Below are 12,482 nucleotides of genomic sequence, written 5' to 3'. Positions count from 1 at the left end.
TCTCAGCAACATGATTCAGGGATCTTTCTGCTACATCAGGTTGTCTCTTGAAGATCTTAAAAGGTGGTCATTATCTAGTAGTTATTTTGAGAACTCAGGGAAAAGAACTCATTGCCAAGAACAGGTACATACTCTAGTTGCCTCGGTTTATATGACTTTATTTTAAAACTAAGTAAACAAATAAGAGAAGTAAAAATGGTAAGGAACATAAAATTGGCTCACTAGCCAGCTAGCCAGAGAAGGTAGTAAGCCACCCGCTCCATTTCATGGAGCTGAAATGTAATTCAGGATTCATCAGGTGCCTTCAATCCTTCAGAAGCTCTGGAATCTGGCAAGAGCTTCTGGGAAGGAGAAAAAAAACCAACAAATATACATAGTACCCACCATATAAGATTGTTGCAAAGATTAAATAAAACACACATACACTCAAATATACACTTAGCTCATAATGTAGTAAGTGCATTTGCACATTACGCCGTAAACTATTATTTTCTGGCAAACTTTGAGTCAGGCGCCATGACCAGGGTCACAAATCAATCCAAGTAAAATATTAAAGGGATGATTGGGGAGCTCTTAGAAAAGAAAATACTGATTACTAAGGAGCAACCTTTGGATCATTAATAGCCAAATAGCAAACAGCCAAACTAGTAAATATGGTCTAATTTCTCGATATTTTTAGCCTCATACGTAGAGGGAACACAGTATATCTGGTACATCAGGATTTCAACTAGATCTCCCGTGATAATCCTTTTGGGTAAGTTGCACAAAGATGAATTGGATGTACAATTAGGTGGGTGTGTAATTACTAAATTGCAGTGTCATAGCATGCTGATTAATGGATCTAGTCATTTAACGAACACTGTGCCAGGCACTGTACCAAATGTTGAAGACACAAACATGAAAGTAATATGGCCCCTGTTTGCATCTGTAGAAGCTTCTGGTAGCTTGGAGGGTGATAAGGTCATGTCCTGAAGCATATACTAGATGATGGGCAGGCAGGATCCTGGAACTGGGCTTCAAGCATCAGCTGAGTGGTTGAACTTCATATCTTGAAGACTCTGTTGCAGCCCTGACATTTTGTGAGTCATAAGTCAAAAAAAGACATTTATCCGGATATAGTATGAAGCTAAACAGTGTCATAACATAAATAATGCCAACAAGTAGTTGTAGAAGTTGGGAGAATTGTAAGTACATATATGCACCAGATTTGTGGTTGTGATCAACATATGTATGTAGGTGAACAACATATGTAACTTTAAAAAATATATCACTGTACAAATGCAAGGTAGTCTCATCCAAGTCAAAATTACTTCCCTCCCTTATATTTTGATTCAACCCTTCAGATGAGCTTGCAGTCTTTATTTTCCAAATACAATTTCTTGGTTCAAAGGATGCGAGTTGTTTCTAGTTCTCCGTGTCTTGGTTAACTGGGGGAAAATGTTTGTTTTAAAAGATTTTATTTGTTTATTTAATTGGCAGAGAGAGAGAGGGAGAGCACACAAGCAGGGGGAGTGGCAGGCAGAGGGAGAAGCAGGCTTCCCGCTGAGCAGGGAGCCCGATGCGGAACTCGATCCCAGGACCCTGAGATCATGACTTGAGCTGAAGGCAGGTGCTTAACTGACTGAGCCACCCAGGCGCCCCTGGAATACATATTTTTTTTACCATGTCTTTGCTTAGTTGCTTTTTCTTTGGTAACAGCTGAGGGCCCATGTACTGGATAACACTCTGATAGTTAGAACAAGAACATTTGAGGACCAGAGACTTGTAAGCATTCAGTACTGGAGCTTATGGTGAAAAATTAAGCTTGAGAAAACTGGTATTTCCTACAGATTGAATTCAGTGATGATTCTGGCAGCGTTATAGATTATAACCTTATAATACTAAGTACTGATTTGGAATCAGACAAATTGGGTAACATTTTATAGTCTTTCTCCATCTGTAGTATGGAGATAGCAATCCCTATCTCATCGAGTGGATTTTACTATTAAGATAGGATATATATAATATACTTAGAGCCACGACTGACATAAGGTTTTCAATAAACAATCAGTATTCTTATTAACATAAAGATGTGTTCGTGGTATTTTCCAAGACTTTTCCTCTCTAGTTTAAAATAGAGATTTTCTGTGGATAATTTCGTTGATCAGATACAAGGGAATTGGAGAGATTCTTAATGATTAATCCCACAGCACTCTAGTACTCCACCAGCACAGAATGCAGACTGAGTCTGTACAACGTGTTTTTTTCCCAGCAGTCATCCGCCTTTCATGGCCCTTCCTGGCCAAGTGTAATATAAATACTTGAATGAGTTTCTTGGTGCTGACATTTAGGATTTCACAGTGTTCATCTGCACTTAATATCTGTCACTGAAAAGGCCTGGCAACTTTGCAGTTGGTTCCTCCTGCTGCCAAGGTGTTAATGGTTTAAAAAAAAAAAAAAAAAGACAGGTTCTGCCAAGCTTGGTTAATTTAAGATACACTCCCTAAAGGGCATAAGCCAAAAAGACCTGTGTCGTATGCTTTTGTTATTATATCCAGTACAAATGAGTTTTGAGCATAAAAATTTGTGATGTTTGTAAATCATTGACTTCGGNNCAGCAGGATGTTTTATTAAGGCACAGCCAACTCGGGCTGCCGTTCTCAGTGCCATAGACTAGGTAGCTTAAAAAAATAGAAGGTTATTTTCTCACAGTTCTGGAAACTGGAAGTCAGAGATCAGGGTGCCAGCATAGTCAGGTTCTGGTGAGAGTTCTTTTCCTTGCTTGCAGACGGCCCCCTTCTCCCTGTGTCCTCACATAGCCTTTCCTTGGTCAATACTCACAGAGATCAAGCAATTTCTCTCTATTCTTAGAAGGCCACAAGTCCTATTGGGTTAAGACCCTACACTTATTTAACCTTAATTACCTCCTGAAAGTTGTATCTCCAAAAACAGTCACAACAGGGGTTAGGGCTTCAACATATGAATTTTGGGAGGACACAGTTCAGTCCGTATTATGCACTTGTCCATATGCAAAATAGGGAGAGAAATTGCAGATTAGTCATCTGCAGCCAAGATATTGGATCCTAAATACTAATAGAAATAGTAGTATCCCTCAATAAGACTGTATGGACTAATAAGTATTGAGCTTCTTTAATTTGGACCAGAACTGTATTTTATTTTATGATATCACTGATTATTTCATGAAAATGAAAAGTTCTTGGGGTAGCTGGGTGGCCCCGTCAGTTAAGCCTCCGACTCTTGATTCTGGCTCAGGTCATGATCTCAGGGTCCTGAGATCAAGCCCCGCAACAGGCTCTGCACTCAGCATGGAGTCTGCTTGTCCCTCTCCCTCTGCTACTCCACAGCCCCCCCCCCACCCACTTGCACTCCCTCTCTCAATCTCAAAAAAAAAAAGTTCTAACTGGACTTTTTATATACTTAGATGAATTTTATGAAAAATAAATTATAAATGCCATTTACTTAGTTAACCAATTTTTAACTCCATCACCATCTTTAAATTTTCTTGCTAAAAATATCAAAGCTCAGGGGCCGCCTGGGTGGTGCAGTCGTTAAGCGTCTGCCTTTGGCTCAAGGCATGATCCCAGGGTTCTGGAATCAAGCCCCACATCAGGCTCTTCTGCTGGGAGCCTGCTTCTTCCTCTCCCACTCCCCCGCTTGTGTTCCCCCTCTCTCTGGCTGTCTCTCTTTCTGTCAAATAAATAAATAAAATCTTTAAAATAAATAAATCAAAGCTCAATCTAATGCACCCTCGTGATTAGAGTCTAGATACTATCAGTGTACAGGAAATACAGGGAACATAAGATTATGCTAAATAATATCTCAGGGATGCAATCTACAAAATACAGAATGTAGGACTGTCTATAGGACAAAATCCCAGTTTCTTCAATTAAAAAGAGAGAGAGCAATAAAAAATGAATAAACTATGGATACGCAGAACTTGGGATGATATTTAGCAACCTCAGTATGTAATCCAAAAGGTTGCATAGTGTGTGGTTCCATTTCTATGTAATTCCTGATCAGGAATCAGCACCCTTTGGAGCCAGTACCCAAGAAAGGTATTTGTGTCTGTGGGACAAAACTCCAGCAGCCAGCTCAGGGGTCCGTGGACAGGGCCTGGCACAAGGGCGGGTCACATGCCACTTCTCTGGTCAGCATGTATTGAATGAGCATATATGTAGTGGCCCTGGAAATAATAAAGGGGAGTAAAACAGGAGTTTGCAGTGGGACTATGGGATCAGAATTAGCAAACTTGAATTATAGAATAATTACCTCTTTTTTTTTATGGTTTGATGTAAACTTTTTTTTTTTAACATATAATGTGTTATTTGTTTCAGGGGTACAGGTCTGTGATTCATCAGTTTTACACAATTCACAGCACCCACCATAGCACATATCCTCCCCATTGTCCATCACAACCCATAGAACTAATTTAAGGACAATAAAGTTCTGGGAAGACATACCTCATTCTGAGCCGAACTAGACAAAGAAAGCTTCCTGGAAGAGGTGCTAAGCAAGTGGTCTCGACAGAAAGAGTATGGATTTCAGAGAGGGAGTAGAGTCTGAGTAAAGATAACTAAGAGGAATGAGCACAGCAGATGTGAGCAGTTGGAATGAGAGCTCTCTCATTCTGAAGTTACGTATTACACAGCACTAGGTAATAAGACTGGGTAGATGGACCAGGGCCAGGCCATTGCAAATCAGACAAAAGATTACAATCTTCTTAGGGTAAGCATGAAGCCATCCTTGTAAGTTTCGGTATAGGGGTGACCTCACATAATTATGATTATTCAAATTAAAGCTTATACAGTCTGAGAGGCAGTTCAACCATATGTAAAATGTCCTTAAAAATGTTTATTCCGGTAGATTCTGTTTCTGCTAGTGACATGGTTCTGTTCACTTTCTAGAAATTCATCACACTGTATGCTTATGGTTTGTGCACATTCCCAATGTATGTTATGCTCAAAAATAATGTTTTAGTGTACTTGGTGGGTTGTGGGGGAACTCACATGGGACCAGCAGATATGTTACATGTGTACGTCTGTGAACCCATGAGTGATAAGGGAAATAATCTATCACTAACGGGCCAAGGTCCCATAGATGGTCAAGAGTAGAACGAGGAGTCACAGATCTTTAAGTCTCCTGATTAGCAGTTCAACATGACTTCTTTATGGAAAATAAGCATTTCATTCAGCCTCCCTTAGTCTACGTACATTCCTTATGTATTAGAGAAATCAACAGATCATTAGCACTTTCCAAATACAAGCAGGAATTCTTTCTTTAAAGACTCACATCTGAACATAGCTAAGAATATCCCACTCCTCTAAGCTTTACCCTTAAAATAAATCAGCTTTTCCTGAGCTTATAAAAAATGCATTTTTTGTTATATACACACACACTATATATACCAAACTTGTCTACTTCTGGGAAGTCAGCAAGTACTTAGCTATAAGCATATACATAGTAAGTAGAACAAGTAAGTGGTGAAATTGTTACGTTCAATATTATCTCATTTCTATAATAATATATTAGAAGTATATACATATAAACAAAAATAATTAGGCTATGTAGCAAAGTGGTCATGTTGATTATCTCTGTATGGAAGGACTATAGGTAATTTTATTTTCTTCTTAGTTTTTTTTTTTCATTTTCAACAATGAAATGGATTTTGTAATCAGGAAATAAATTCTTTTTTTTTTTCTTGCTAAAGAACCTTAAGACGCATCAAGCTTCCTACCTAATACAGGCATGTACGAAAATCAACCTCCACACTTTTCTAAATCACTCTAAAAATGACTTTCATTTCAGTGGCTGCGTTCCCCTATATAATGTTAGAATGCTTATTAACTATTGAAATGCAAGTTTTTCACCAGCTGACTATATTCAGTCCAACTTAGTAAGACATTTCATTTAGACATGAAATTTCACAAGAATACGGAGTATGCTGGAAGTAGTACAGCTCTCTGTTGAAGAAGCTGCTTAAATGTGTACCACAATAATAAACCTCTATGCAAATGTTTCTACAGGTATGCCGGTATCCTCCTGGGCATCACAAATACATTTGCCACTATTCCAGGAATGGTTGGGCCTGTCATTGCTAAAAGTCTGACCCCTGATGTAAGTAGATAATTTGCTTATAAACTGCAAAGGTCTGCACAGTTCACTTGAGCCTGCACATCTGTGTCAAAATTGAGTATATTTTAATTAAGAGTAAAATTCTGAATGTTTATTCTTATGCAATTCTTTATATAAACAAAAAGCTAAATGCCATAATGGACAGGAAAGTATATTTTCAAAGAACACTCCTTGGTTTTTAGACGAAACAACAGAACTAGTTCAACAAAGATGTTGTAGCTGACGCCTCACCAGTACTTAAAAGTGGTGATATGATATTATACAAGAGAAATGACATGTGTCTTTGGTTGGATCAAAGAAAAACTGGCAATGTAAAATTATTCAAGAAGTGGATCCACACTGGTGAGGCATCAGGAACTCATGTGGGAGTGAGTAAGAAACAGGGGAAATGATCACCACTGAGAGGAACAGAAGACTTGCGAAGACACGGTAGGTGTCTTCACGTATTGAAAGACGACCACATGAAAGAGAGTGACTTACTCTTGGCAGTTCCACAAAGACAGATGAAAAGAAGTAAGGAGGACACAATAGGAAAATTCTCTGTTTCAAGGTGTCTACTATATGGAATGGGCTGCCTTATGAGTTAGCCCTGAAATAGTCAAACACGGATTCTACGGGCATTTCATGAGTGATTATTAATATACCAGATACTGAGGATCCAAAGGTAAAATGCCAAGCTTCTACGCTTGTGAAACTCATCATTTAGAGATTTTTTTTTCACCAAAATACATGCATCCCAAGTAAGCATAACTTAACAACAGAGTGCTTTCTTTCTCCATGATTTTCCTTTTTTCCTAAATGAATGACTTCACACTAGCTTCCTAGTGCCTTTCCTTTTGCTTCCTCATTGCCAATTCCCCTGCTTATTTTTTTCTTTTCTGCGTGCTGCAGATGTAGCATTCTGGTTTGACTGACGTTGCAAAATCCAAAAAATGGTTGTTTAAGTTAATCACATGACCCAGAAATTAGCTAACTGCCTGGTGTTTTTATACTGCTGTATTCTACGCTGAACAATTAGTTTTTGTTGATCTCATAACTGGCAAATCCCATCCATGTCCTGTTTTGTGGGCCATTCAGGAGCTCTGTGTGCCAGGCCTCACACCTGAAATTTAAAGTCCATCTGAACTCATCCTTACTTGATCTTGTATCTCCCACCTAAGATCCTTATATCTCCCTCCTAAGAAATGGGGAGATGATGGGCAGGCATACTTCTTTCCTAGTAACATGATTGAAAGACATGCCACATATTTTATTTTGAGTAAACTTTGAGTAAATGGTATTGTAAAAATACACAAATCCTAAGTATACGGCTGGATGAATTTTCAGAAAGTTAATACAATTGTGTAACCAACACCCAGTCAAGAAACAGAACGTTACCTCTCTTGCAAAGCCCCTGGGTACTCCTTGCTGCCATTCCCCTTTCACCCTGCCAAGAGGAGCCACTACTCTGACTTTTAACACTATGGATTAGTTTTGTGTAATTTTGAGCTTTTATATAATGGAATTTTATGTAACACAATCATTCAATACCTACTCTTTTGTCTCTGGCTTCTTCGTAACATTTCATCTGTGAGATGCATCTGTGTTGTTGTATTTCATTCATTCTAGTTGCTGTAGAGTATTCCGTTGAGCAAATACACCACAGTTTCACTGTTAATGAACATTGGGTTGTTTTCAGCACGAGGCTTTTATGAATAATGCTACTGTTGTAACAGTCTTGTGACCCCACCTTTTCTGTAAAGCAGACTATAAACAAAATTTTTTTTCATGTGGATGTTTTTCTTTCTTCCTGTAGAACACTATTAGAGAATGGCAAATAGTTTTCTATATCGCTGCTGCTATAAATGTGTTTGGTGCCATTTTCTTCACGCTATTCGCCAAAGGTGAAGTGCAAAACTGGGCTCTCGATGATCGACATGGACACAGAAGCTGAAGGAACCAATAAATAATCCTGGTCTCTATTAATGTATTTTTCTTTATCATGTAACCTAAAAGTGCCTTTGATATCTTAAATGTGTATGCATTCTATGTATAAGAAAAAATTGGATGAAATTTTTAAGGCTTGTAATCATGAAATGTCACAAGTTGCCAGATTAGTAAAATTAGCTGTTTTTAATGATTAATAACGTGTATCCTGGAACTTACACTCGAGGGTCACATATCCGGCTGTAAATCAGGCAATATAAAGTAGGGGAGTTCTATTTATTTTTAAGGAATGAGCTGAAGTGAACCCCTCTATACCTTTGCTTAATTAAACTAGATAATAATTCTCAGGTCTTGGTAAACACCTGTTTTTGACCATTTTCCTCATAGAAATGATTTGTTGGGGGCCATCCCTGACACTTAGGTCTCAAACGGTAGCATCTGCACAGAGCTGCCAGCCCCGGTAGAATTCGGCCTGGCAAACACACAGAGGAAAGCACGCCCCGGCAGCTGCCAAGCATTCCCTCCCTGACTTCAGGGACGGTGCCCGGCATTTATCAGAGGCAGCATCCAAGACCAGGGTCAGCGCCGGTCTTCAGATGGCGTTCTTCCCCTGGGGCTGTTCGCGTGTCGATAAAGCTGCAAGGAGGTCCGGGCAGCAGGATCCACGGCCGTGGTCTCGACGCATCCTCACGCTTTTCCCTTCCCGGCACTCTGGACTTCTGATTGGCATGTCACCGGCAACAGAACGGTGTGATGCCCAATGAACCACAAATAAAATCATCCTTGATGAAAACTATAAAATTCCAAGTTCCTGTGTTCTCTGGGCTTCTCCAGAGTAAGTAAACAATTTTTTAAACCTCTCACTTTGTTTTCCATTTGTCTACATGTAAGCTTCTTGTTGCAGCTGAAAGTCTTTTATTTGGGCCACATCACCTACAACCAGTGGTGGAATCATTCCTACTTCCGGTTCCTGAAATCATATTTTACAGTTTTTCCGTGAACCGTCTTCCAGTGGCTTTGGAGCATGCTCTGGGGGCATTTATGTGATTTAGAACTTGATTTATGTTTTGTTATGTTTGTTGAACACTACCTGTAACATTTTAAATAAAACTGATTCATGTAATATGATGTGGATACATTTCTGTAAATTTATTTTTAAATTTGTAAATAGCTTTAAGTTGCTATAATTGCTATGGTGATATTTATTTTATGAATCATCAAAATAAACATTTTTGGATTGGTTTTTGGATCTGACAGTCCTATGGGACTCTCTAGTGTCTCGAGTGGCTATTTGACATCTCTGCCGTCCTCATCAAGCCACCAGTCTACCTCCACGGGCCCCTCCTTGTGCCACCACCAGCCAAGGAGACTTAAGTCTTCTAAGGGAGAGAGCATGAGGAATCTCTGTTGCCATCAAGCTGCCCTTCCTAGCTCTGCAGAGGGCCCACTCTTCTCCCTGAAGTGTATGCCTATGCCACAGACTGTACCCTCACCTATTTCCTCTAAGACCTTCACTTAGAATTCCTATGTAATTCGCTTCCTCAATCTCCACCTCTCTTGTTCTTTTCCTTCTGTCTCAAAGACACTCAAGTCTTCTCTAGCCTTAAAAAAAAAAAAAAAAAATTCTTCTGGGGACATAAAACCACAGATACATACAGAGTATCTCTACCATGATATTCAAGAAAACGGAAACAGTGGTTACCTCTGGAGAGTGAAAACTAGGCAACCAGGGGTAGGAAGGAGAATTAATTTTCACCTTACCAAATGTGGCAGTGTAACTATTTAAATTAAAGCATCATTAAAAACAAAAACAAGAAACAAAACACCTATTGCTCAAGCTACTGTGTAATCACCACCAGGTTTTCAGCTGCCCACTGGACATCCCCGACTGGCTACCTTCTCAGCACTTGGGACTTCTTTAAATCCAACCTCTCTCCCTCACCCCCACCCCCAATAAAGCCACTGTTCCCCTCACTTTCCTTATTCTTGTTAGGAGCTCCATTTCCCCAGTCACTTCTGCTTGCGCCTGGACTCATGTTTTATTCCCCCTCCTCCAGCCTCCTCCTCCCCGTGTTCAACACCATGTAGAATTAACCAACTGTCTTTTCCATTCCAGGTTTTCAAGTCTCTGGAATTTGTTTTAATCCCTCTCCCATCTTCTAAATACCATCTCTGTGACTTTTGTTTCCACCCGGGATAAAAAAGCTAAAAGGTCTCACTGCCTGGAGTCTGAGCTTCTGCCCAACTCCCCACCCATGCTGGGGTGTTGGTCCCAACACACCTTATCTCCCTGATCAGGATATTCTCCCAAGCTGAACCCCCCTCCACCCCCCCCACCCGACTTCCCTTTGCCTACCCAGTAAACTCCCCCAGCAGCCTACCCTCCTGGCTCCTGGGCCAGCGCTCCACCCTCATTCCCCCACCACACTTTGTCTCAGCCACATCCAGCTACTTAACTCTCCCCCCACCGGCTCTCCATGGTCCCTCCCCTCCACACCTTTACCAACTTCATTCCTTGAACCTGGAAAGTCACTCTCCATCCCCACCTCCTTCATGACCCTTGACTTCCTCTGATCTCCCTGATCTAGATGTGGTCTCTTCCTCTGATCAACTGAAACATCATATTATTTATCTTCAGTTTTATTTTAAGCTCAAGGACTTAGCCTCCGGGAAGGATCATTCATTCATTCATCAACAAAGAGGAAAATGTACACTTGCTGGGCAATAAAGATACAGATAAGCATTTGACACAGTCCTTTCCTTCCCTGCAGGCCTTCCTGGAGCTCAGTGAGACTCCCTGGACCCCTTTCTTCTCCATGGCCTTTTCTGTATAACACGTATGAATGCATCTGTGGCCAATCTCCCTATTAGATCATTGAAAGCACCTTGAGGGCAAGGTACATCTGATTCATCTCAGCATGGTCTCCCTCATAACAATGTGTGCTTGGTCTCAATATTTCACTTGCTTAATAAATATTGAGTAAATCACCCTTTGGTTAAATGGACTATATACTGAATTCTTCATCTCCTGTATTGTTCTTTTCTCAAAAAAAAAAAAGTTAAATGTGCCAACAACAACACCTTTTAATGAAGAAATGATATGCTAGCCTCAAAATGAGTTTAAGTAGCAGTCATTGGTAAATGGTTTTGAAAGTATTTGAGAATAGCTTAGTTCTAGATAAACAAAATACTTCTCTCAGTTAATGCAACAAATATTTATTGAGCATTCATTACGAGCCAGACTTTGTTCTTTGCACCCGGGATACAAGAAGAAAAGCAAATCCTTCTCTCATCGACCTCCCGTTCTAATTTACCCAACATCTTCCTTCATAGGTTCCAGCCTTTGAAACCTTTCGTGTAAAAACATCATTATCCACCCAACAATCAAATCCAGTGGGGGTAAGTGTGCCAGCCGACCTTGAGAATCAGAGTTAGGAAAGACGCAGAGGCAGAGACTGAAGTCAGCAGATCTGTAGTAACCATCGTCATGTCCCTCGTGCTTTCAGCCTGTGTTTCATTTTCAAGAAATCAGAAATAAGAGAGGCTTGAATTTGACCCTGGTGCAAAGTAAAGAATCTCCTCTCTAAGGGCAGTTTATTGCTGTCCTAAATAAAATTCCCTGAACAGGAAAATATCGATAGGAGTATTGAGAAGGCAGGAAGAGTGCCAGAGGAAGTGGCCTGGTTCTCCTCTGGAAAAGCACCGGTTACTGCCTCAGATGAATAGACCTGAGGTAACTGTCTCATTTCGGCGAAAGAATACATTATCTCCCTCATAGAAATGTAAATGAAGATGGATCACAAAGCCTTTTCAGATGCCTCTGCCTTTTAGAGCAACCATAAGCAGAAAAGCCAAATGTAAAAGTTTGTGCTCTCAGAGAGTAATATAGAAAGCACTTTCTAGAAGCTCCTGCTATAGAAAGCTGTGAGGACACCCAATATGGAAGACAAATGACATGTCACAAATTCTCTGCCACCCTTTTTCATGTGCTCTGATGAGGAAAAACACTAGTAATTTTCCAAGCGCCTGTTTACTTTCACTTTATCTTGATGTTGGAGGAGGAGGAAACTTAGAAGTTCCACGTCATTGGCAATCCTGTGCTGGTAAAGCGAGAAGCCATTATTGCACAACGGAGCTGAAAAGTATTTCAACGACCTGTTTCCCCTCACAGGCCTTCAAGTCAGGAGAGGCCGCGCTTCAGGCAGGGGGAGCCCTACCCTCTCAAATATCGCATTAAATCTTTTCCTGAAGTGCTCTTCTTGGCAGAAGCCGCTGAAATGAGCCGGCATTTCAAAACAGTCACGGCCTCCCAGCATCAAGCGTGCACACTGACCCCCGTCTTCCGGCAGAGCACCACCAATAGCCCCGGTTCTAAGTGTGTCAACGACTTCACACTCACTCCACAGTCTGAAACTTGAGCTGCC

The 12,482-nt window shown here is 40.5% G+C and overlaps 1 protein-coding gene across 3 annotated transcripts in view; it reads left to right on the top strand.

The window, feature by feature from the left end:
* SLC17A5 (solute carrier family 17 member 5) overlaps positions 1–9,305 on the top strand; it is a 47,506-nt gene extending 38,201 nt beyond the window's left edge. For all 3 annotated transcript variants that reach the window (XM_040643671.1, XM_008684835.2, XM_040643672.1), the window contains 2 exons: positions 6,024–6,114; positions 7,928–9,305. In XM_040643671.1, the coding sequence (XP_040499605.1) occupies positions 6,024–6,114; positions 7,928–8,065 (229 nt within the window). In that variant the 3' untranslated portion in view covers positions 8,066–9,305. The remainder of the gene's footprint in view (positions 1–6,023; positions 6,115–7,927) is intronic.
* The last annotated feature ends 3,177 nt before the right edge of the window (positions 9,306–12,482 follow it).

This window comes from Ursus maritimus, unplaced genomic scaffold, assembly GCF_017311325.1.
Source record: "Ursus maritimus isolate PB19 unplaced genomic scaffold, ASM1731132v1 scaffold_29, whole genome shotgun sequence".
Classification (NCBI taxonomy): domain Eukaryota; kingdom Metazoa; phylum Chordata; class Mammalia; order Carnivora; family Ursidae; genus Ursus; species Ursus maritimus.
Note: the sequence above shows the minus strand (reverse complement) of the source record. Positions and strands in the feature narration are given on the sequence as shown.